We start from the raw sequence: 21,904 nt of genomic DNA, 5'->3' as shown, positions 1-21,904 counted from the left end.
AGCCGATTGTAACGACAATATTTATTGTCATCCTTCACGGCTAGTTGAACTTTCGACAACCCGCAAGGGAGATCTGCTAATTAAACAGGTCAAACGATTGTGCTAGTCTGCGCATCCGAACACTCGTTTTTTTATCTAACTAGGTATTAACACTACGTACACGTTTACTCACACAATTGATAAAGTTATCACACCCTCTGAACAAATATCTCACCTGCTATTTGTCACCGAAGATCACCCCAACCTGTCAATTTTCATTAAGTTTAAAGTAAATCTGCATCAATATTCCCGTATTGTGCACGTCTTCTCATCCAAACACTCATTTTTTATCTAACTAGGTAGACGTTTATAGAAATATTGACAAACACAAGGTCATTAAATTCGTAACCATGGCGTCAACCAAGATATTGGTGGTTAAAATCCTGGCAACATTTTCCTGCTTTCGCTCGTCGTTCCTGTACGTGGAGGAATTCAGCGCGACATTGTTTCATGTAAATGATGAAACACTTCCCAATAGCTCTGGCGTCTACAGCGACCCAATATTTCTCTAAACCAATGTAATTTATAAATGGAGGTAACCGTGCACACACAATTTATTTTAATTAAAAAAAGGCATCTGCACAGTTTTGATATTTATTGAGAGAAGCGTGAAATATAGAAGTGTCGTACATAAAAGATGTTGGTCCAAGTTAATAGAAACGCGACGTTCATTATACTTAGTCAATTAATTACCGGCCGTCGTGACACAAAAGTCGGAGTAATTATTTATAGAATTGAGGATGGACAGCTAATTGGGAGAAAGTTTATACGCACTCAAGTAGCACTTAAGTGGACTTGTACGTACGGGGTAGTGATTAATCAATAAGGGTATATAAATCAACGTAGTCGTTAATCATGCTGGCTGAGACTTATTCCACCCTAAAATAGTTTACACAAAAACAGTGTTTCAAAACAATGTTCACTGCGGATAAAATGTACAGGAAGAAATTTTAATTATCATACCCTAGATAAGCGCCATCATTAATTTACGACATTATTCGAAAATATTTCATGCGACTGCGGTGCCCTGAATAATTGAGGCCGAGATAAAAAGATGGATTTCGCTATTTCGTTTCGCGCAAATTAATATTTCAATCATCCCTTCCAAGCACAACCCAAATGTGAGCGTAAACACGAACAGATTACAGACTAGCAAATGAAAGTTCCAAACCCGCATAATAAATAAATATCCTTGCAACTACTCGTGTACAGACCAGTGCAACTACAAGTTCTTTGATGGAGTGGCTAATGTGGGCTGTGGTTTATTTAGTAAGTATAATCCACGATCACTTCCGTAAACAACACATTAGGGTTTAGGAAATTAAAATGCTCACTGAAATGTTAAGTTCGTGTAGCATATGTTGTAAACTGCGTTCGGGACAACAGTGATAAAGTTTATATCGGCATAAAGTGCATTCTGGTGCAGTTATGGCTACAGTTTGGGGAAAGCATGACTTCGGAAAATAAAGGGATTTATATAGCAGTAATCCCGTCGACTTTGATGTGCTAATTCTGACCAAAACAAAAATAAACATCTGGACGCAGAACCGACCGGGGTTGTCAGTGATATTTGCTTTGTCCAAAACTCGGTTCCGCAAAATTTGTACTTCGTGTAAAATGATAAACACAAACAGTTGTACAGCATACAGGATGGTCCAATGAAAATTTCATTAAATGGAAATAAGTATGGCAATGAGACTTCTCGGATTCCATAACTGGACTTCAAAAGGCAACGTTAACTATTATATCTCACCTCAAACAAGATATGTATTAACAAAAAAGTAAAAAAGGAAATTTGAAGAGAAAATTACGTGATTTTCAGAACATTGCCGGAGCAGGATTTTCCAATTATTTTGACTTTCAGTTGTTTTGAATATGGTAAAAAAACTAACCATACAACAGCATTACATATGTTTACTATGGAAGTTTAATAACATTTTTAAACCTTATTTTGAAGTCTTTGGAAAACCTACACACTTTTGGTTAGTTAAATATCAATTCGGTGTACTCGTTAGCATTAGTCGGGTTTGCAGTTTTAGACTATCTTACTAAATGTGGTTGATTTTTATAATTGTATCGACACCATTTGTCAGAAAAATAGTTTTGAACGAACTAGACAAACATATGATGTATCATGAAATTTTGAAATTTGTTGTAACCCTTTTGGAAAAAATATCAAAAAAAAATCAGAGCTATTAGAATCGAACAATTTTGGTGAGGCTTTTTTTGACTTGAAAATATATATTTAGTAAGAAATAGCATACAAAATTTGAGGAATAACATAAAACATCAAAAAGATATCAAGATAAAGAACGATAATTGGAATAAATTTACGTAACGTTTTTAGACAGAACTTTCCTGGTCCCTGAAATACAATCAAGCAAATGCAGTTTTTCAGAAAAAATTATAGGTAATTCTAGTCACAGTTTAAGAAAACAAAATGTCCCAAGACTCGGGATCTAAGGACGCTCTAACCAATTGAGCTAATAAGCTGTTGCTCAGCGTTCCTCTTCTGTTATAAAACATCGATGACTGGAGTTACAGTTTTTTTTTCTAACTCAAATTGTTAAAAGTTGTTATTAAATTTTGTTTTTTTTTGTGAAAATCTGGGTAAGAAATCGGGGCAGATTCATAAACCAGAAGTACAGGAGCATGTTATTCCATTATCCCGTTCAGATTGTGGGTGGTCAGATTAATCTTGGTTAGTGTTTTACTGTAAACAAGATATTTCTAAAATTTGATAACAACGTGAAAAATGAGTTTAAAATTTGTTCAATTCAAAAATTTTTTTGGAAAAATAGTTAAAATGACTGAGAATTGGTGTCACATTGTAGATAATTTTCCACCAGTTACAATTCCCAAACCGCAGCCACGACATGTATTCAAATGAAACGTGAACATTTGTTTTACCATTTTCAAAATTTCTTGAAATATACTGTTAAAATGGATTCAACCTACTGAAAATTAGTGTCAAACTTTAGATAAACTTTTGATTATTACAAATTAAAATCATCGTCACGACACTTAATCAAACAGACGTGAAAATTGAGTTTACTATTTTCGAAACTTTTTTGAAAAAAATTGTTAAAATAGGCTCATTCGACTGAGAATTGGTGCCAAATTGTGTAGAAACCTCCGACAATTACAAATTAGAAATCGCCGTTATGACATTTAGTCAAATAAACGTAAACAACGGGTTGCAAATTTTCAAAAATGTTCCCAAAAATGATTAAAAAGGGGTTACACTTGACTGGAAATTAGTGTCAAATTGTAGATAATCTTGACGCAATGACAAATCCCAAATTGTCATTACGACACCCACTCAAATAAACGTAGAAATTGAGGATAAAATTTTCAAAATTTTTCTGGAAAGTTTGTCAAAATTGGTTACGTCGACTAAAAATTGGTGCGAAATTGTAGATAATATTCTTCTAATTACAAATCCGAAATCGCCGTCAAAATGTCTTCCAAATAAACGTGGATAGTAAGTTTACAATTTTCAAACTTTTTTCAAAAAATGATTAAAATGGATCCAATTGACAGAGCGTTAATCTCACATGGCAGAAAATATACTGGCAATTAGGACTCCGAAATCGGCATCACGACATCTATTCAAGTAAACATGAAAAGTAATTTTATAATTTTCAAAATGTTTCCAAAAAAGTGGCTGAAATGGATTCAACCAGTGAGAATTAGTCTCAAGATGTAGGTAAATCTCTACTAGTTACAAATCCAAAATTGCCGTTACGGCATCTAGTCAACGATGCGCCTAAATTCAGTTTAAAATTTTCAAAATTATTTGAAAGAAATTGTTAAAATAGGTTTAATCGACTCAGAATTAGTACCAAATTGCGGATAATATTCGCCAGTTAAAAATCAAAAATTACCATCACGAAATCTATTCAAATAAACTTGGAAAGTGAGTTTATGATTTTCAAAATTTTTCCAAAAAAATGGTTAAGATGGCTTCAATCGACTCAGAATTGACGTCAAATTGTACTTTTGTATTTCTACTAGTTACAAATCCAAAATCGCCGTCGCGACATCTAATCAAATAAATGTGAAAATTTAGTTTACAATTTTCGAAATTTTTTGAAAATGACTATTAAAATGGGTTCAGTCGAATGAGAATTGGTGGCAACATTGTGAACAATCTTCGCCAATTACAAATCAGAAATTACCATCACGAAATCTATTCAAATAAACGTGGCAAGTGAGTTTACGATTTTCAAAATTTTTCCAAAAAAAAAATGGTTAAGATGACTTCACTCGACTGAGAGTTGGTCTCAAACTATAGCTAAATTTCTGCTAATTACAAATTCAAAATTGTTGTTAGGACATCTAATCAAATAAACGTGAAAATTCATATTATCAAAATTTTTTTGAAAAAGATTGTTAAAATGGGTTCGATCGACTGAGAATTGGTATCAAATTGTGGACAATCTTTCGACAGTTACAATTCCTAAACCGCCGCCACGACATACTGAAATAAACGTGAAAATTATTTTACAATTTTCAAAATTTTTCCAAAAATATTGTTAAAATGGGTTCAACCACCTGAGAATTAGTTTCAAATTGTGGATAATCTTCCGCTTATTACAGATCCAAAATGGCCGTCCCGACACTTAATCAAATTATAAATTTTACTATGTTCAAAATTAAAAAAAAAAAGTTCAATCAATCGACTGAGAATTGCTGCCAAATTGTGGACAATCTTTCATCAATAAAAAATGAGAAATTACCATTAGTGGTCAAAATGGCGTCAATCGACTAAGAACTGGTGTCACATTGTAGATAATCTTCCACCAACTACAATTTCCAAACTGCCGCGAGGACATATAATCAAATAAACCGAAAATTGATTTTTAGAACTTTCAAAATTTTTCCAAAAAAAAAAGTTAAATTGTGTTCAACTGAGGATTTAATTTCAAATTGTAGGAAACTTTCTGATAATTACAAATCCTAAATCGCTGTCACTGCATTTAATCAAATAAACGTGAAAATTGAGTTTTGATACTAAGTACTTATTTTCGAAGTTTAAAAAGAAAATTGTTAAAATAGGTTCAATCGACTTAGAATTGGTGCCGAATTATGGACAAACTTCGGGCAATTCCAAATTGGAAATCTGCGTCACGACATCTAGTCAAATAAACGTAAGAAACGGGTTCAAAATTTTCAAAAATTTTCCAAAAAATGATTAAAATGGGTTATACTCTACTAGGAATTGGTGCCAAATCGTAGATAATCTTGCGCCAATTAAAAATCTGAAATTGCCGTTACGACATTCAGTCAAGTAAATGTGGAAATTGAGGTTAAGCTTTTCAAAATTTTTCCTGTAAAATGCTCAAAATTGGCAAAATCGACTGAAAATTTGTGTCAAATTGTAAAATTTTCGTGTATACGAATCCAAAATCGCCGGCAAGATATTTTTCAAGTAAACATGAAAAGTAAATTTACAATTTTCAAAATTTTTTCAAAAAATTGTTAAAACGGGTTTAATTGACTGAGCATTAATCTCACATGGTAGAAAATTTTCTGGCAATTACTACTCTGAAATTGCCATTAATTGACATTTATTCAAGTTAACGTGAAAAGTAATTTTATAGGTTTAAAAATTTCTCCAAAAGTGGTTTAAATCGGTTCAACCAGTGAGATTTAGTGTAAAGCAATAGTTACATTTCTGCTAATAATAAAATCAAAAATCACCGTAATGACATCTAATCAAATAAACGTGAAAATTCAGTTTACAATTTTGGATTTTTTTTTCAAATGTGAAAATGGGTTTAATCGACTGAATCGGTGTCAAATTGTTGACAGTCTTCGAACGATTACAAATCAGAAATTACCATCATGAAATCTGTTTAAATAAACATGCAGAGTAAGTTAACGATTTTCCAAATTTTTCCAAAAAAAATGGTTAAAATGGCTTCAATCGATTGAGAATTGGTGTCAAATTACAGATAATCTTCCACCAATTACAATTCTCAAACTGAAAATTCAAATATACGTGATAATTGATTTTACAATTCTCAAAATTTTTCCAAAAAAAGTGTTAAAATGCGTTTAATCAACTGAGAATTATTTTCAAATTGTAGATGATCATCTGATAATTACAAATCCAAAATCGCTGTCACAATATTTAATCAAATATATGTGAAAATTGAGTTTATTATTTTCTAAATTTTTTGAAAAAAATTGTTAAAATGGGTACAATCGAATTGGTGCTAAATTATGGAAAATCTTTCCACAATAATTATAAATCGGAAATCAGTCTCAAGACATATAGTAAAATAACCGTAAAAAGCCAGTTCAAAGTTGCCCAAAATTTTCCAAGAAAATGGCTAAACTGGGTTTTACTCTATTGAGAATTGGTGTCAAAGTGTAGGTAATGATTCACCAATTACAAATGTGAAATAAACGTGGAAATGAGGTTACAATTTTTAAAATTTTTCCGGAAAAATGGTCAAAATGGGTTCAGCCGATTGAAAACTGAAAAGTGAGTTTACGATTTTCAAAATTTTTCCAAAAATATTGTTAAAATAGCTTCAATCGACTGAGAATTGGTGTTAAATTGCAAATAATCTTCCACCAATTACAATTCACAAACTGAACATTCAAATAAACGTGATAATTCATTTTACAATTTTCAAAACTTTTCCAAAAAACTATTAAAATGGATTCAATCAGCTGAGAATTAGTTTCAAGTTGTAGATAATGATCTGATAATTACAAAACGAAAATCGCCGTCCCAACATTTAATCAAATACAACACAGGTGAAAATTGAGTTGACTATTTTCTAAATTAAAAAAAAATTGTCATGGTAGGTTCAAACGACTGAAAATTGTTGCCAAATTGTGGACAATCTTTCGACAATTACAAATCGGTAATTAGCGTCACGAAATATAGTCAAATAAACGTAAATAGTGAGTCAAAAATTGTCAAAAATTTTCCACAAAATCGTTAAACTGGATTTTACGCTACTGAGAATTGGTGTCAAATTGTAGGTTATTTTACGCCAATTATAAATTCGAAATCAACGTCACGACATCGCATCAAATAAACATGGGGAGTGCGGGTTGAAATTTTTAAAGTTTTTCCGGAAAATGGTCAACATGGGTTCAATCGACTGAAAATTGCTGTCAAATTGTAGCTAATTTTTGTCTAAATACGACTCCGAAATCGCCGTCAAGATATCTTTCAAATAAACGTGAAAACTGAGTTTACAATTTTAAAAATTTTTCAAAAAACTGGTTAAGATGGTTTCTATCGATCGAGTGAGAATTTTTTTTTTTTTTTGTTAAATTGTGGATAATTTTCCACCAGTTACGAATCCGAAATCGCCCTCACGACTTCTATTCAAATAAACGTAAAATGTGAGTTCAATTTATCTCATGTTATAAAAATTCTATAAGTTGAGTTATAATTTTTAATAGAATAAAAATTTTAAATAACGCTTACTAGACTTACAGTAACCTTCAGAATATTTGGTTTTGCAGTTTCTAAGTTAAATAATTATTAAATATCTTTATACAATTTAGTTTTTTTTTTTTAAATCTGGATACCTACGTTAAAAATTAAGGAAGCAACAGTGATTTACATCTAGGGAATAAAGGACAAAAGTTGGAAAAAGAGACAAGTAAAGTAAACACGACAGATACACATGTGTAATGTAGAAAGAAGGTAAAATATTGGTAGAATAAGAAAACATAATTCAAGGGGTGGAAAGAATATTTGGGTCAAAACTGACTATGGGAGATAATCAAGAGGAGGATGACGATGAATAAAGTAATAAAGAAGATAAATGACGGATGGAACAAGAAAAATTCCAAGCAAATATAATTATAGAATCCCTAAAAAAGCTCAAATGAAGCGAAACAGCAGAGGACAAAACGCTATAAATATTTTATCGGAGTTCTTCACTAAAGACTCAAAGGAGAGTCAAATAACCAAGTTTTGGGAAATTGAGACAAGTATAGCAATAGAATAAAAAAAGTAATAAAAGGCAACATTACAATTGTATGGTCATAACACTGGTAAGCACTGTCTTAAATTTAGGTAATAATAGAGCGAAAGAGAGAACAGAAACACAAATAAAAAAGTTTTTTCGAAAAATATTAAATTTGTTGTGAGAGCACAAAGCGGATTCATAAACCACGAGTATATTATTTTATCAAATTTAGACAACTTAACCACCCAAAATCAAATTGCAGGATTACAAATAAATAACAAAAATACAACATGAGTAGACAAACAACGCATAAATAAACAACAGGATTGAAAATGCTACAAAATTGTATTGTGAATAAATAACACCTTCCTCAGATCAACAAAAAAAAAAACAACAAAAACGAACTGGTAACGAACAAAAAAGACTAGGAAAATTTTCATCAGAAAGCTTACTCAACTTGATTACGCAGAGGAATAAAATGGAATTAGGAAAACTGCAGTTGAATTAATTACAGTAGTAGACTTGTTAATGCGCTTTTTAATTTGTTGAAGCTATAGAGAAAAAAGAAACATTGGGTAAAAATTTCAAACGTAAATTGCATATAAATTATTAACTGCGAAATAAATTGCATCAGTTCCATTAAGAGCGTTAAATATTTGAATAACTGAAGTAAACAGAAAATTTTACGATGCTTTGTTATATATTTCTGTAAAATACATACATACTGTACATTTTTTTTAAAAACGTCTCATTTCAGTTAACTCGTGGTTGTTGCTTGGTCAAAAACTCACTGGCCCATTTCGTTCAAGAAACACAGTTCCCAAAAAATATATGTCTGTACAGAGTGATATTAGTTTTCTTAAACCTTTTTAACACACTTTAGGTGAATGACTTAATCGAAAGTTTAGTCGAATTAATAAACTTTTATATTTTGGAGCTGCTCAAAAAGAGTTAATCAAATCACTTTCGCATTTTTGAAACGATATCTTTTACTTTTGTAACTTTTACAGCCGCTTTATCCGGAAGAGCCGAAAATATGAACGAAAATGCTATGCATAATTCCCGTCAGCCCCGTTCTTCCGTCCAATTTACACTGAGATCTCTTTACAGGTGATAAGTACGAAGCAGTGTCCATGGATAATGGCTATAAAAAATACATGATGTTGAAAATTCGCCGAGTCAACAAATCGGATTTCGGCTCCTACAAGTGCGTCGCCAAAAATTCCCTCGGGGAAACTGACGGCGTGATAAAACTGGAAGGTAGATTCCGCCAAAATCGATGGTTTTCTATATCAAACGCAAAAATCAATCTCTGATTTCAGAAATTCCAGCGCCCACGACGCTTCGAACAACAACTCAATTCCCGTCTCTGCCAACGAAAAAGAAAGGTAAAGAGCGAATTTATTATCTAAACGTCTTGTAGCATTTATTAGTTTTGTCGTGTATCTTGCCCGGAGTAATAAACTCTTCTATCCGGATCTTCTTTGGTTGGTGACGCCGGTAAACATAAAAACGTCGCCAATTACGCTCATTGCACGTTTTGAATGAGCTTTAAAATGTTTTATGTTGGCTGAATGATCACCGTGGAAGTTATATGAGTGCCTCTGAGCAAGCCTAAGTGGTTTCGTGTTGTGCCTTACAGCATTTTATTGGAGTTGAATAAATAAAGGCTTTCCTAAATATTACGGCTGCCGATAATATTTTTATGAGATTATATATCATAATTGAATGTAACCGGTGATGAAATGTGTGTTTAGGTAAAACACGAGCTGGGGATAGATTCGGACGCGGAGGATCTAACAACCGGGTCAATTCGCCGAAAGACTATGACGATGCTGGAATGCCAGGTGACTTTCCTTTAGTAGTTCGACACGCAATGCCAATAGCGCCAACGCTAGAAACCAAATACCAATATTTTCTGCGATTATTGATCGAATGACTTGCTACTTTCCGCAACGCATGTCTATATTCTAATACTTAGATTGGTTCTTGATCGGAAATAATACTATGCCTTTAATAAAACGCTCATCGTGTTCTAAATTTATGCACACTTGACTAAAACGAATAAATGCTTCTTTCCACTCTAAAGTGTAACCAGCATCTTATATTTGAATATTTCTAGACTTTCCAGAATGCTTAGAAATTCAGGTAGAGTAATTATTCATTTCAAATTGTTTCACGTTTTTGCACATTTCTGTTCCGTTTCTACACAGCATTAGAACAACCAACAAATTTTCCTATGAGCAGCCACAAAAGTATATTTTTTGGAACAAAAAAAGCGGAAAGTGACACAAAAGGGTTAAAACTCAATTTTCTTATAATTAAAAAAAAAACGAAAAAGCTCATAGGAAGAATGTTGTTCACACTACAAGCGAAAGATGTTTTTATTTCGCACGTTGATCCATAAAGCACTGCTGCCAGCATTTACCACGAAACAGCTCCTGGCTATTGTTAACACTAAGTTTAAGTGTGTAAGCAAAACAAATATGTATATTCGTAGAACCCTAGAGCCACGGTCTGGTAAAATCAGTTAATTTAAAGTTTAAGGTTATGTTTGTTCCAGTAGCCTGAAAATAATGAGAATAATCTTGTTACTAGATACCACAAAAAATAAAAATAATGAGATTCCAAACGTACAATTACTATGACATTCACATCAAGTCTACTTTAAAATAAAATTACGTCGAACACAGCAGCGACTAAGAATCAGTGGAATTAAAAAAACATTTTTATATAGTACACAAAGTTAGCACGATCGGGACATTTAGATAAATTTCTTAAGCATCCATAACCTTTAGTTGTTTACTTAGTTTCGCCCCTGACTCACCACAACAGTGAATGAAAAAGTGTGGAGAATAAAACCAGCATCTGCGTGGAACACTCTATGTTTGTTTTTAAATATTTCGAGACCATCAAAACATCTCAAATTATTAGGCTTCGGATTTTAGGCCGTTAAAAAATTAATAAAAGAAATGAAAAAATATTTGCTCAACGAAAAAGCATACATCAAAAAAAATATATATTAAAAAAAAAACATTATAGAAACAAATATTTTGTATAACAAACAAAAAAATTATTAAATAAACAAACGATTTATGGTTACGTCCATTAATTCTAAGTTATCGCAAAAAAATGGCGATCAAATTAAAGCAAGTCGCATTTAACAAAAAATAAAATAATAATTCAGGTATTTAAAATGAGTTACAAAAGCAAACTATATATTTCTCTAAATTTTCGATAGTAAATTTGCACCTTTGATCGCTTAAAACACTTTTAAGTTTTGAAAACGTATTTGCTGCGGTAAATGCCCTACATAAATCGGTGCAAAATTGCGTAAAATCATTGTCGCAACTAATGTTTAATAAAGTGTGTTTGCTAGATTTATTCTCGTTCATTTTATATGCATCGCCAATGCAGTGTTGTTCAAAGTGTGATTTTTTTTCGCACTTAAACTAGGAAACAAAAATGTGAACATAATTCAAACTTCAATATTTTAAATGTTTACTTAGAACTTTTCCACACACTTTGCAGAATAACTCATTGTCTTTGGTTGAAGAAGGAAATTGAAAATTAGTGTCCAAATTATTCCCTAACGGGCTTTTGATAATTTGAAATTTTGACAACTTTTTCAAGTTTAGTAAAAAAATGTCCAATTCAATTTACACAGAACATTGAAAATCACAATATTGTCATATACAAGCAAAAATTAACATTCCCCAAATACGTACCTTTATAATAAACAACCATTTAACCCGTCCTAGACCCCAATTGCTCTCCTGGTAGCAACTTTGTAGAAGAAATATGTCAATATATCCTTCCATGTTTGGTGTTTAACAGTGTTTTATTACCACGTGTACACTAAATGACGATGCGAGCTCTACATGACAAGGAAAAGCTTTTTAAATCAAGTTACACACAAATGTGTTTCGAAAACCCACAAACTTTTGCACTATTTAATGTCCACGACGAGGTGATTTTGCACGCATGATGAATGGTTGTTAAAATGACCAGACGCAACAAAATTTATTGATTTATTACGCCGGACTATGATAAAAAAGCTCGTTTAATAAACTGTCACAAAGATATGAGTCAGCTAACTAAAACTCTTATTTACACAGGACACGCAATTAACAAATTCTGTAATTTTTGGTGATTCGGTATTTTAAATTGCTAGTTCCGCCCCCACTAAACGGGAGCAGGAAAATGCCTGATTTGGCGGAATTGTTCGACGATTCCGGTTAATAAGTGGGTAGAGTCAGCATTCGTTGCATATGCAGTGCGTACAAAAATTAGTTGTGAACAAATTCGGCAAATTTTAAAAATGTAGAACTTTTAGATGTACTTTTTCTACCGCCCACATTTTTTGGTTTTCTAATAGAGCTATTAACGCACGCAAATGACGTCACAGCAGTTCGTTAATAGCGGAAAGGCGTTCTTTAATAGATCTGGTGTAATTTAGATCGGTAAGATTGGTAGCAATGACGAGAAATGTCAGGTGAATGTCAGTGGCAAATCTAAACTTAAAATTTCCCACGTTTCCGGACGCGTAACTTCTTCGCAAGACATTTTAACCAATTTTAAATTACGAAAACTCGAATTGATTCGAATTACAATTGTTGTTGTGAAAATTCGAACCTCAAATATTTCGTGGTTAGTGTCAGACCAACCCATCACCAACCACGACAAAAGTCCCCAGATTAAAAAAAATGCAAATTTTAATTAAATTTTGGGAAAAAACGTGTGCGGTAGAAAAAATAGTATAAATAACTCGTTCATAAGGCCATTGAGGCACTCATCCTTTATATAACTCGCGGCTTCGCCGCTCGTTCTATAAACTTGGATTCGTGCCTCAATATTTGCCTTATGAAACTCGTTCTTTAATATACTATTAGGCAACACAAACTACTTATTACAGTTGTAGGGATGTCATACAGGGTTAAAGCAATTTGTTTTTGAAAAAAATGCAAAAACATGTCAATTCATTTTACTCTCCATTTTTTCACATATGTCAAAACAATTTTACGTCAAATTTGTAAAAGTTATGACGTCAACTTATTGCATATAAACATATGAAAGACAAATTGACTAAACATATTGGTATATTATGTTTTGTATAAGTTAGCTAATTCTTGCGAGTGAAAAGGAGTTAGACAAATTCGACTTTTTCTTGATGATGGAAAATTTATTCGATCATGATTATCGTTTTGCTTGGATTGAATCAGATTAATAATATTCACTGGAGCATATTTGAAAAAGGCATTAAATACGTTAGCAATTAATTTTGGTTCTGTAAGCTGGATACCATTTTTTTCAATATAGTGTATATATAAAATATAGTGGGGCTTCTAGACCAGGTCAAATGAGGTCAAACTGGTGCAGCAGCCCCATTAATTTTAGCGACGTTCATTGACCGGTCGTGATCTTGTCCTCAGGGACGGTTGTAGCGTTTGTCATCGTCCTGTCCTCGGTTGACCTGGCCCCTTGTTCGGCCCGGTTCGGGCACTGCCTTTTCGGTTGGCACGTGACTGTTGTTGACCTGTGGGTTTAATAACCCCTTGGGTTGTGTTTTGTTCTCTAAGCTGACTCATGTACCTTAGTAGGAAAATATGAAAAATATCAGCATTTTTTCAGAGTACTTGTCAAGATAAGACTGATTTTGGCAGATGACCCACTCTTCTAAGAAAATAAGGGAGGGTGGGCGGGGGGCTAGTAATTGTCAAGATAAGACTAATTTTGGCAGATCGCTTATTCTGCTAAGAAAATAAAGGCTGGGTGGGTGGGGTTAGCACTTGCTAAAAATAAAAAAATTAAAAATCAAAAAATGACAACTTGAAAAATCGGATAAATGAGAAATCGGAAAATTGTACAACTATTTAACCCGAAAATCAAAAACTGAAATATCCAAAAATTGAAAGAAAAAACAGTTCTTATAAAATCGAATTCGAATTTCCAGTTTTCACTTTTTTTTTAGTTTTTAGATTTTTCAACTTTTGAATTTTTCATTTTGGATAATTTGTTTCGCAATTTTGCAGTTTTTCATTCCAATCTATTGTTTTTGCAAATTTTGACTTTACAACTTTGAATCTTTTGATTTTCAAGTTCTCAAGTTAGAGTTTTTCTTTTTCACGATTTGTTATTTTTCGATTTTTTAACTAAAAGAACAAATTTATTCCAACCAAAATTTTGAAAAATCCAAAAATTGAAAAATTGAAAATTAGAAACAAAATTTACAGATGTTTAAAAGTTACGGTAAGCATGGGAAGTCGCTGATCAAAATTACTTTACTTCCTTCCAAAAACTCGGTGACAAAAAATCAAAAATCGAAAATTAAAAGAAATAAACATCTATTTTCTCGATATTTCTCGATCAAATAATTGAGAAATCGGAAAACTGCCAAAATTGCAAAATTAAAAAATCCAAAGACAGAACAAAAAATCGAAAATTTAAAAAGCGAGAAATTGAAAAATTCGAAAGTTGAAAGATCGAAAAACTGAAGAATCTAGTAGTATTCACTACGATAAGACTGATTTTGGCAAATGATCTACTCTCTTAAGAAAGTAAAAGGAGGGTGGGCCGGGCTAGTATTTGTCAAAATAAGACTCATTTTGGCAAATGACCTACTCTTCTAAGAAAATAGAGAATAGGTCGTCTGCAAAAATCAGTCTTATCTTCGTAAGTATGAGACTGATTTTCGCAAATGACATATCCTGTAAGGAAACAAGGGTGGGTGGGCGGGGCTAGTACTTCTTAGAATAAGACTAATTTTGGCAGATGACCCAGTCTTCAAAGAAAATAAAGGGTGAGTGGGCGAAGCTAGTAGAAGATCTTGCGTCATTTTTGCAAGTAGGTGCATGCTTTCAAGTTCAGTTCGGATTAAAGAGATATCGACTTCAACTATTTATTTAGAAAAATATTAGAAAAACCAAACAGATGTTCAGATGTTCTTAAACTTTATTTTTTATAATGAAACTTGAACATGCTCGCTGCGCTCGCATTATAACCGTTGTTTTTTTTAAGTTTAGCCTCATCAATGTTTTAAAAAGTGTCGTAGCGAAATTGTTTGGGTTCAATTATAGCAGATAACAAATGTCTTGATTTTTGAAAAATACACCCGTAGAATACGAGCGCAGCGAGCACTGTCAGATCTTTCCAATTTTAGTTATTAAATGTAAGTCAGTGAGTGAGAAAGAACCTCAGCCAAGTTGCCTAGGCTTTGTTGAAAAAATAAATCTCTTATTATTTTAATTAATTAGTGAAGTTCAACTATAGTAAACAATAAATACATCTCTAGATTTTTGAAAAATATACCCTTGGAATGCGAATAAAGAGAGCACGTTCAAATGTATCCAACTTCAGTTATCGCTATTGTTTTTTTTTTATTTACTATTCCTGTAGACGATAAATACGTTTTTATTGTAATCGAGTCCGTCAGCCAACTCCAGAGGGTATGTTATTTGGCAATGTCAGTCTTAACTTGGTAAGTACTATCCCCGCCCACCCACCCTATTTTTTTTTAGAGCGTATGTCATCTGCCAAAATCAGTCTTATCTTGGAAAGTACTAGCCCCACCCACCCACCCGTTATTTTCTTAAAGGGTATGTCATCTGCCAAAATCAGTCTTAACTTGGAAAGTACTATTTATAAACTAATCATTTAAATGTAGTCAGGTTGGCCGCATGGAGTAAGGCGTTCGATTTATGCTCTAATTCTCGAAAGGGAGCGTGGGTTCGAATCCCACACCTGGCAGTTTTTTTGCGTTTAATAAAACACATCTTAATGTTATGTTATTTATTGAGGAAATATAGAATACAGCCCTTTGTAAATATTTTTAGCATTATTTAATGAACAGGAACATTTTTTAATATTAGATATATGATTATCACATGCTGGGATTTCTTTGGTCAGTTTCACACAGTCTTCAATGGCTTCCGGATTCACAATTTTGGGGCAGTCTTTCATTTCATCTTCTTATCTCAGCCAGAAGCTTGTGAAAAATCCAAAAATTGAAAAATTGAAAATTAGAAACAAAATTTTCAGATGTTTTAAAGTTACGGTAAACATGGCAAGTCGCTGATCAAAATTACTGTTTACTTCCTTCCAAAAACTCGGTGACAAAAAATCAAAAATCGAAAATTTAAAAAATAAACATCTATTTTCTCGATATTTTTAAAAATTAAATAATTGAGAATTCGGAAAACTGCCAAAATTGCAAAATTAAAAAATCGAAAGACAGGTCAAAAAATTGAAAATTTAAAAAGTGAGAAATTGAAAAATTCAAAAGTTGAAAGATCGAAAAACTGAAGAATCTAGTAGTATTCACTACGATAAGACTGATTTTGTGCAAATGATCTACTCTCTTAAGAAAACAAAAGGAGGGTGGGTGGGGCTAGCATTTACCAAATAACCTACCCTCTAAGAAACTGAAAGGCGGGTGGGCCGGGCTAGTATTTGTCAAAATAAGACTCATTTTGGCAAATGACCTACTCTTCTAAGAAAATAAAGAATAGGTCGTCTGCAAAAATTAGTCTTATCTTCGCAAGTATCAGACTGATTTTTGCAAATGACATATCCTGTAAGAAAACAAAGGTGGGTGGGCGGGGCTAGTGCTTGTTAGAATAAGACTAATTTTGGCAGATGACCCACTCTTCAAAGAAAATAAAGGGTGGGTGGGCGGGGCTAGTAGATCTTGCGTCATTTTTGCAAGTAGTTGCATGCTTTCAAGTTCAGTTCGGATTGCTGAGTTTTTGTTCGGATTAAAGACATATACATAAGAAATTGAAAAATTCGAAAGTTGAAAGATCGAAAAACTGAAGAATCTAGTAGTATTCATTACGATAAGACTGATTTTGGCAGATGATCTATTCTCTTAAGAAAACAAAAGGAGGGTGGGTGGGGCTAGCATTTACCAAATAACCTACCCTCTAAGAAACTGAAAGGCGGGTGGGCCGGGCTAGTATTTGTCAAAATAAGACTCATTTTGGCAAATGACCTACTCTTCTAAGAAAATAAAGAATAGGTCGTCTGCAAAAATTAGTCTTATCTTCGCAATTATCAGACTGATTTTTGCAAATAACATATCCTGTAAGAAAACAAGGGTGGGTGGGCGGGGCTAGTACTTGTTAGAATAAGACTAATTTTGGCAGATGACCCACTCTTCAAAGAAAATAAAGGGTGGGTGGGCGGGGCTAGTAGAAGATCTTGCGTCATTTTTGCAAGTAGGTGCATGCTTTCAAGTTCAGTTCGGATTGCTGAGTTTTTGTTCGGATTAAAGACATATACATAAGAAATTGAAAAATTCGAAAGTTGAAAGATCGAAAAACTGAAGAATCTAGTAGTATTCATTACGATAAGACTGATTTTGGCAGATGATCTATTCTCTTAAGAAAACAAAAGGAGGGTGGGTGGGGCTAGCATTTACCAAATAACCTACCCTCTAAGAAACTGAAAGGCGGGTGGGCCGGGCTAGTATTTGTCAAAATAAGACTCATTTTGGCAAATGACCTACTCTTCTAAGAAAATAAAGAATAGGTCGTCTGCAAAAATTAGTCTTATCTTCGAAAGTATGAGACTGATTTTTGCAAATAACATATCCTGTAAGAAAACAAGGGTGGGTGGGCGGGGCTAGTACTTGTTAGAATAAGACTAATTTTGGCAGATGACCCACTCTTCAAAGAAAATAAAGGGTGGGTGGGCGGGGCTAGTAGAAGATCTTGCGTCATTTTTGCAAGTAGGTGCATGCTTTCAAGTTCAGTTCGGATTGCTGAGTTTTTGTTCGGATTAAAGACATATACATAAGAAATTGAAAAATTCGAAAGTTGAAAGATCGAAAAACTGAAGAATCTAGTAGTATTCATTACGATAAGACTGATTTTGGCAGATGATCTATTCTCTTAAGAAAACAAAAGGAGGGTGGGTGGGGCTAGCATTTACCAAATAACCTACCCTCTAAGAAACTGAAAGGCGGGTGGGCCGGGCTAGTATTTGTCAAAATAAGACTCATTTTGGCAAATGACCTACTCTTCTAAGAAAATAAAGAATAGGTCGTCTGCAAAAATTAGTCTTATCTTCGAAAGTATGAGACTGATTTTTGCAAATGACATATCCTGTAAGAAAACAAGAGTGGGTGGGCGGGGCAAGCACTTGTTAGAATAAGACTAATTTTGGCAGATGACCCACTCTTCAAAGAAAATAAAGGGTGGGTGGGCGGGGCTACTAGAAGATCTTGCGTCATTTTTGCAAGTAGGTGCATGCTTTCAAGTTCAGTTCGGATTGCTGAGTTTTTGTTCGGATTAAAGACATATCGACTTCAACTATTTATCTAGAAAAATATCAGAAAAACCAAACAGTTGTTCAGATGTTCTTAAACTTTATTTTTTATAATGAAACCTGAAAAAAAAATACGTTTTTATTGTAATCGAGTCCGTCAGCCAGCTCCAGAGGGTATGTTATTTGGAAATGTCAGTCTTAACTTGGTAAGTACTATCCCCGCCCACCCACCCTATCTTTCTTTAGAGGGTATGTCATCTGCCAAAATCAGTCTTATCTTGGAAAGTACTATTTATAAACTAATCATTTAAATGTAGTCAGGTTGGCCGCGTGGACTAAGGCGTTAGATTTTAGCTCTGATTCCCGAAAGGGAGCGTGGGTTCGAATCCCACACCTGACAGTTTTTTTGCGTTTAATAAAACACGTCTTAATGTTATGTTATTTATTGAGAAAAGATAGAATACAACCATTTGTAAATATTTTTAGCATTATTTAATAAACAGGCATTTTCTTAATATTAGATATATGATTATCACATGCTGGGATTTCTTTGGTCAGTTTCACACAGTCTTCAATGGCTTCCAGATTCATAATTTTGGGGCAGTCTTTTCTTTCATCTTGGTCTTATCTTTCGACATACAGATTCTGTCTGGATTTTTTTTTTTTTTTTGTTTGATGCTATAAGTTTAATGTGATTTTTTTGCCTATTTGTAGATTTCAATTAACTCAGGGTTTGTACATTTGCGAATATAAAGATCTTTAAGTTTCAGGCTGGGTAGCTTCACGTCATTATTTATCCAATTTTGTGAAGAGTATTCTAAAAATATAATTTTCTAGGAAAGTATATATCGAAATAATAGTGAAAAGTATTTATGAAATATTCAAAAGCGTAACCTATGTTCCCGATTTTGTAAAAATCATCCCAATTTGTTTGGGAATAATTCCGGCGTTACTTAATTGGACTCTCTTGACTGAACCAACTGAATCATAATCGTTGCCGAAGGTGGTCTGTATTAAAACCCGTACTGTCCTTCTAGAGGTTTCATGATCGAGGTCTTTCTGGAATAGCCATCCCGATTTCGGCTTAAAGGCTTTTTTTTAGCGAATGCCGCTCGGCCATCGTCACCCACGATGAGTTACTCATCATCGACGCACATACTAGAAAACCCATAGGCGTCGTACCGGGGCGGCGTATGGGTTTATTTCGTAACAAGATCATTGACGGATCCATTAATTTGTGGTTAATTTCTGGCAGATGATTTATTTGATCTTCCAGATCTTCTATTTTTATCAAAAACTTTGCAGTTTCGTGTCTGACAATATCACTAATTGGTCGTTAGAATTGCAAACGTGTCTTAATTTTAGCAACAGTTTCGGGATAACATTTACCTGCAAATTCCGATAATCAACTGTATTAAAATTGGATTAAAATTAAGATTTTCACCAATTACCACGAAAAATGCCGCAAAAATTTTAAAATAAAAATGCACTTAACATTAAAATATGCAATAATGCAAAAAAAATTGTTAAATATGCAGAATATGCAAAATATGCATGTTGCTTAGTATCCGAACCTTAGTGGTGGTTAACTCAGTGGCAACTGAGTAGAGGAAGATGGAACAAAAAATGCACCCTTTGAAAATGAAAAATGCAAACAATAGTTTCAAAGCTTGCGAAATTGCACAAAAATGCCAAACCAACGAAAAATGGAGAAATAAACACGAGACAAAAACAATTACCTTTACAACTTAACCCAACAGAACATGCTATTCAGGGTTTGTGCAGCCATCAACTGTTTGCCAACGATATGGCTGCATTTTACGTTTTGTGTGCAAATAAAAGGTAAATGACTGTAATGGATAAAATGGTTTTCAAATGGCCGTAGGCTCTATCGAAACGAAAGCACATACACGTGTATACAAATAAACTTCACATTGTAAACTTGTTTATGTACAAATTTTTTTCATTGTTTCTTGCTCGTATTTTCGGATACAACAGAAAATATGTGGGTGGTCGGTAGAGTGAAATTACTTAGGTTATCCACTGCCATAATTTGTGTAAACATGCTCTAGTTCTCTATTCTATTACGGGAGCTACAGGCAAAAACTTTATTATGGTAGAGAGCATTTGCATAATCATTGCCTTACAAAAATACCGTCCTTTCCCCGTTAATCCGAAATTGCGATTTAGACGTAATCCGATTAGACAAGAGAGTTTCACATATATCGATCTGGCTCAATTCTCCACATCTCATCCACAATACCGCCGTTTATGAGTTGTTGAACGCTGGAAAACTATCCGACTAGCCGTAAACGCGGTATTGTTTGCAATGGACATGGCTCCAGGAGCATTATTTCCGATAGCTCTGCTCGAGTAGGTAGACCTGCCTTGCCCCCTTTGAATTGGTTGGCATGTGAATGCTGAGCATGTTGCAATTTGTGTGCATAAACGATTAATAAAAGAACGTTTCAACAGTCGCAAATGCAAAATTTGAATTCCGCATCGGCGTCTGGCATCGCCTAACTCAGGAATCGCGTTTGCGTTTCGTGCAGATCAACAACCCTTTTCGCATTACTCTTTAATGTAATTTTGTTGCAGAGTACGACGACGACGGAGAGTTCACTTTGTCGTCGAACGGGTCTCCGCCGATCCAGGAGCCTCCGGGAGCTTTCAGCGCGGCAGAGAGCCCTGAAAAGTTTAACTGGTGTATCTGTATCGTGTTCGCGATGACATGGATATTCAGTATGAGCCTGAGGTGATCGTGCGGATCCAATTAAAAAATACACGGAGAAGATACGTGGTGATAAAAACATATCCAGTGCGAGACTGAGCTGTAAATATGTACAAACAGTGCTAAAGTTAGGTATAACGAAGTTGTGTATACAGTCGCTGAGCTACGGTGTATATTAGAGACTGCCTAAATCTGAATAGTGCGTGATATTACAATACATGTATGTAGTATAGTGTCAAATGAATCAATAAAGTTTAAATAACATTCTCAACAGATTTTCATTGTTCCTCTTTACACACAAGAGCTCGCTAAAACACCACTTTCAAGTAATAGGTCAACCGACCAAAACTATCCAGTTCTACTTTCAAACTGTTAGCAACTACATCTGGAATATTGCCAGAGACAATTAACTACTTCAACATTTTACTGCAGAAGTTTACAACTCTGGATGATATTATGCTGCACTAGATTTTTTTCTTCACAACAAAAACGCCCGAATTTCCACAGGTCTATCGCTAAGTTGCCATGAGTCTAGTAACTTAATTTGTGGTATTTAATGCAACTAACTAATTTTGGAACGATTTCAGCAGTTTGTCATTAAGGTCTTCTAGTCATTAGTTAAATTGTAAAGTTTCACATGTAAACAGCACAGATGGTGAATGTCAGTAGTAAAACGTGTGAATAGCAAACCTTCAAGCCAAATCCTTGAGGAACTCCGCTTAACACCTTGAGCGGGGAGCTCTAACACCGGCGGATGTATAAAGCAGGTTTAAACTCGACTTGAGTAAAGCTGTGTTTGTTACTGTGTGTCACCTACTGCAGTCGGATTGAACCTATATTACGGTAGTTGTGATGAGTTGAAACCAATTTCAAGTTAGAACTCGTTTTATACGATTAGTAATAACGATGTCATTTCAAT

The 21,904-nt window shown here is 33.8% G+C and overlaps 1 protein-coding gene across 3 annotated transcripts in view; it reads left to right on the top strand.

Moving 5' to 3' along the window:
- The window catches only part of LOC135128579 (neurotrimin-like), a 190,917-nt gene extending 169,661 nt beyond the window's left edge, over nt 1–21,256 (top strand). For 2 of the 3 annotated variants that reach the window (XM_064055470.1, XM_064055469.1), the window contains exons 8-11: nt 9,099–9,248; nt 9,311–9,376; nt 9,746–9,835; nt 20,853–21,256. In XM_064055470.1, the coding sequence (XP_063911540.1) occupies nt 9,099–9,248; nt 9,311–9,376; nt 9,746–9,835; nt 20,853–21,013 (467 nt within the window). In that variant the 3' untranslated portion in view covers nt 21,014–21,256. The remainder of the gene's footprint in view (nt 1–9,098; nt 9,249–9,310; nt 9,377–9,745; nt 9,836–20,852) is intronic. The other variant, XM_064055472.1, reaches the window with a different exon arrangement.
- Nucleotides 21,257–21,904: the final 648 nt, after the last annotated feature.

This window comes from Zophobas morio, unplaced genomic scaffold, assembly GCF_036711695.1.
Source record: "Zophobas morio isolate AGI-343-1 ecotype UQ-CSIRO unplaced genomic scaffold, CSIRO_AGI_Zmor_V1 ptg000014l, whole genome shotgun sequence".
NCBI lineage: Eukaryota > Metazoa > Arthropoda > Insecta > Coleoptera > Tenebrionidae > Zophobas > Zophobas morio.
Note: the sequence above shows the minus strand (reverse complement) of the source record. Positions and strands in the feature narration are given on the sequence as shown.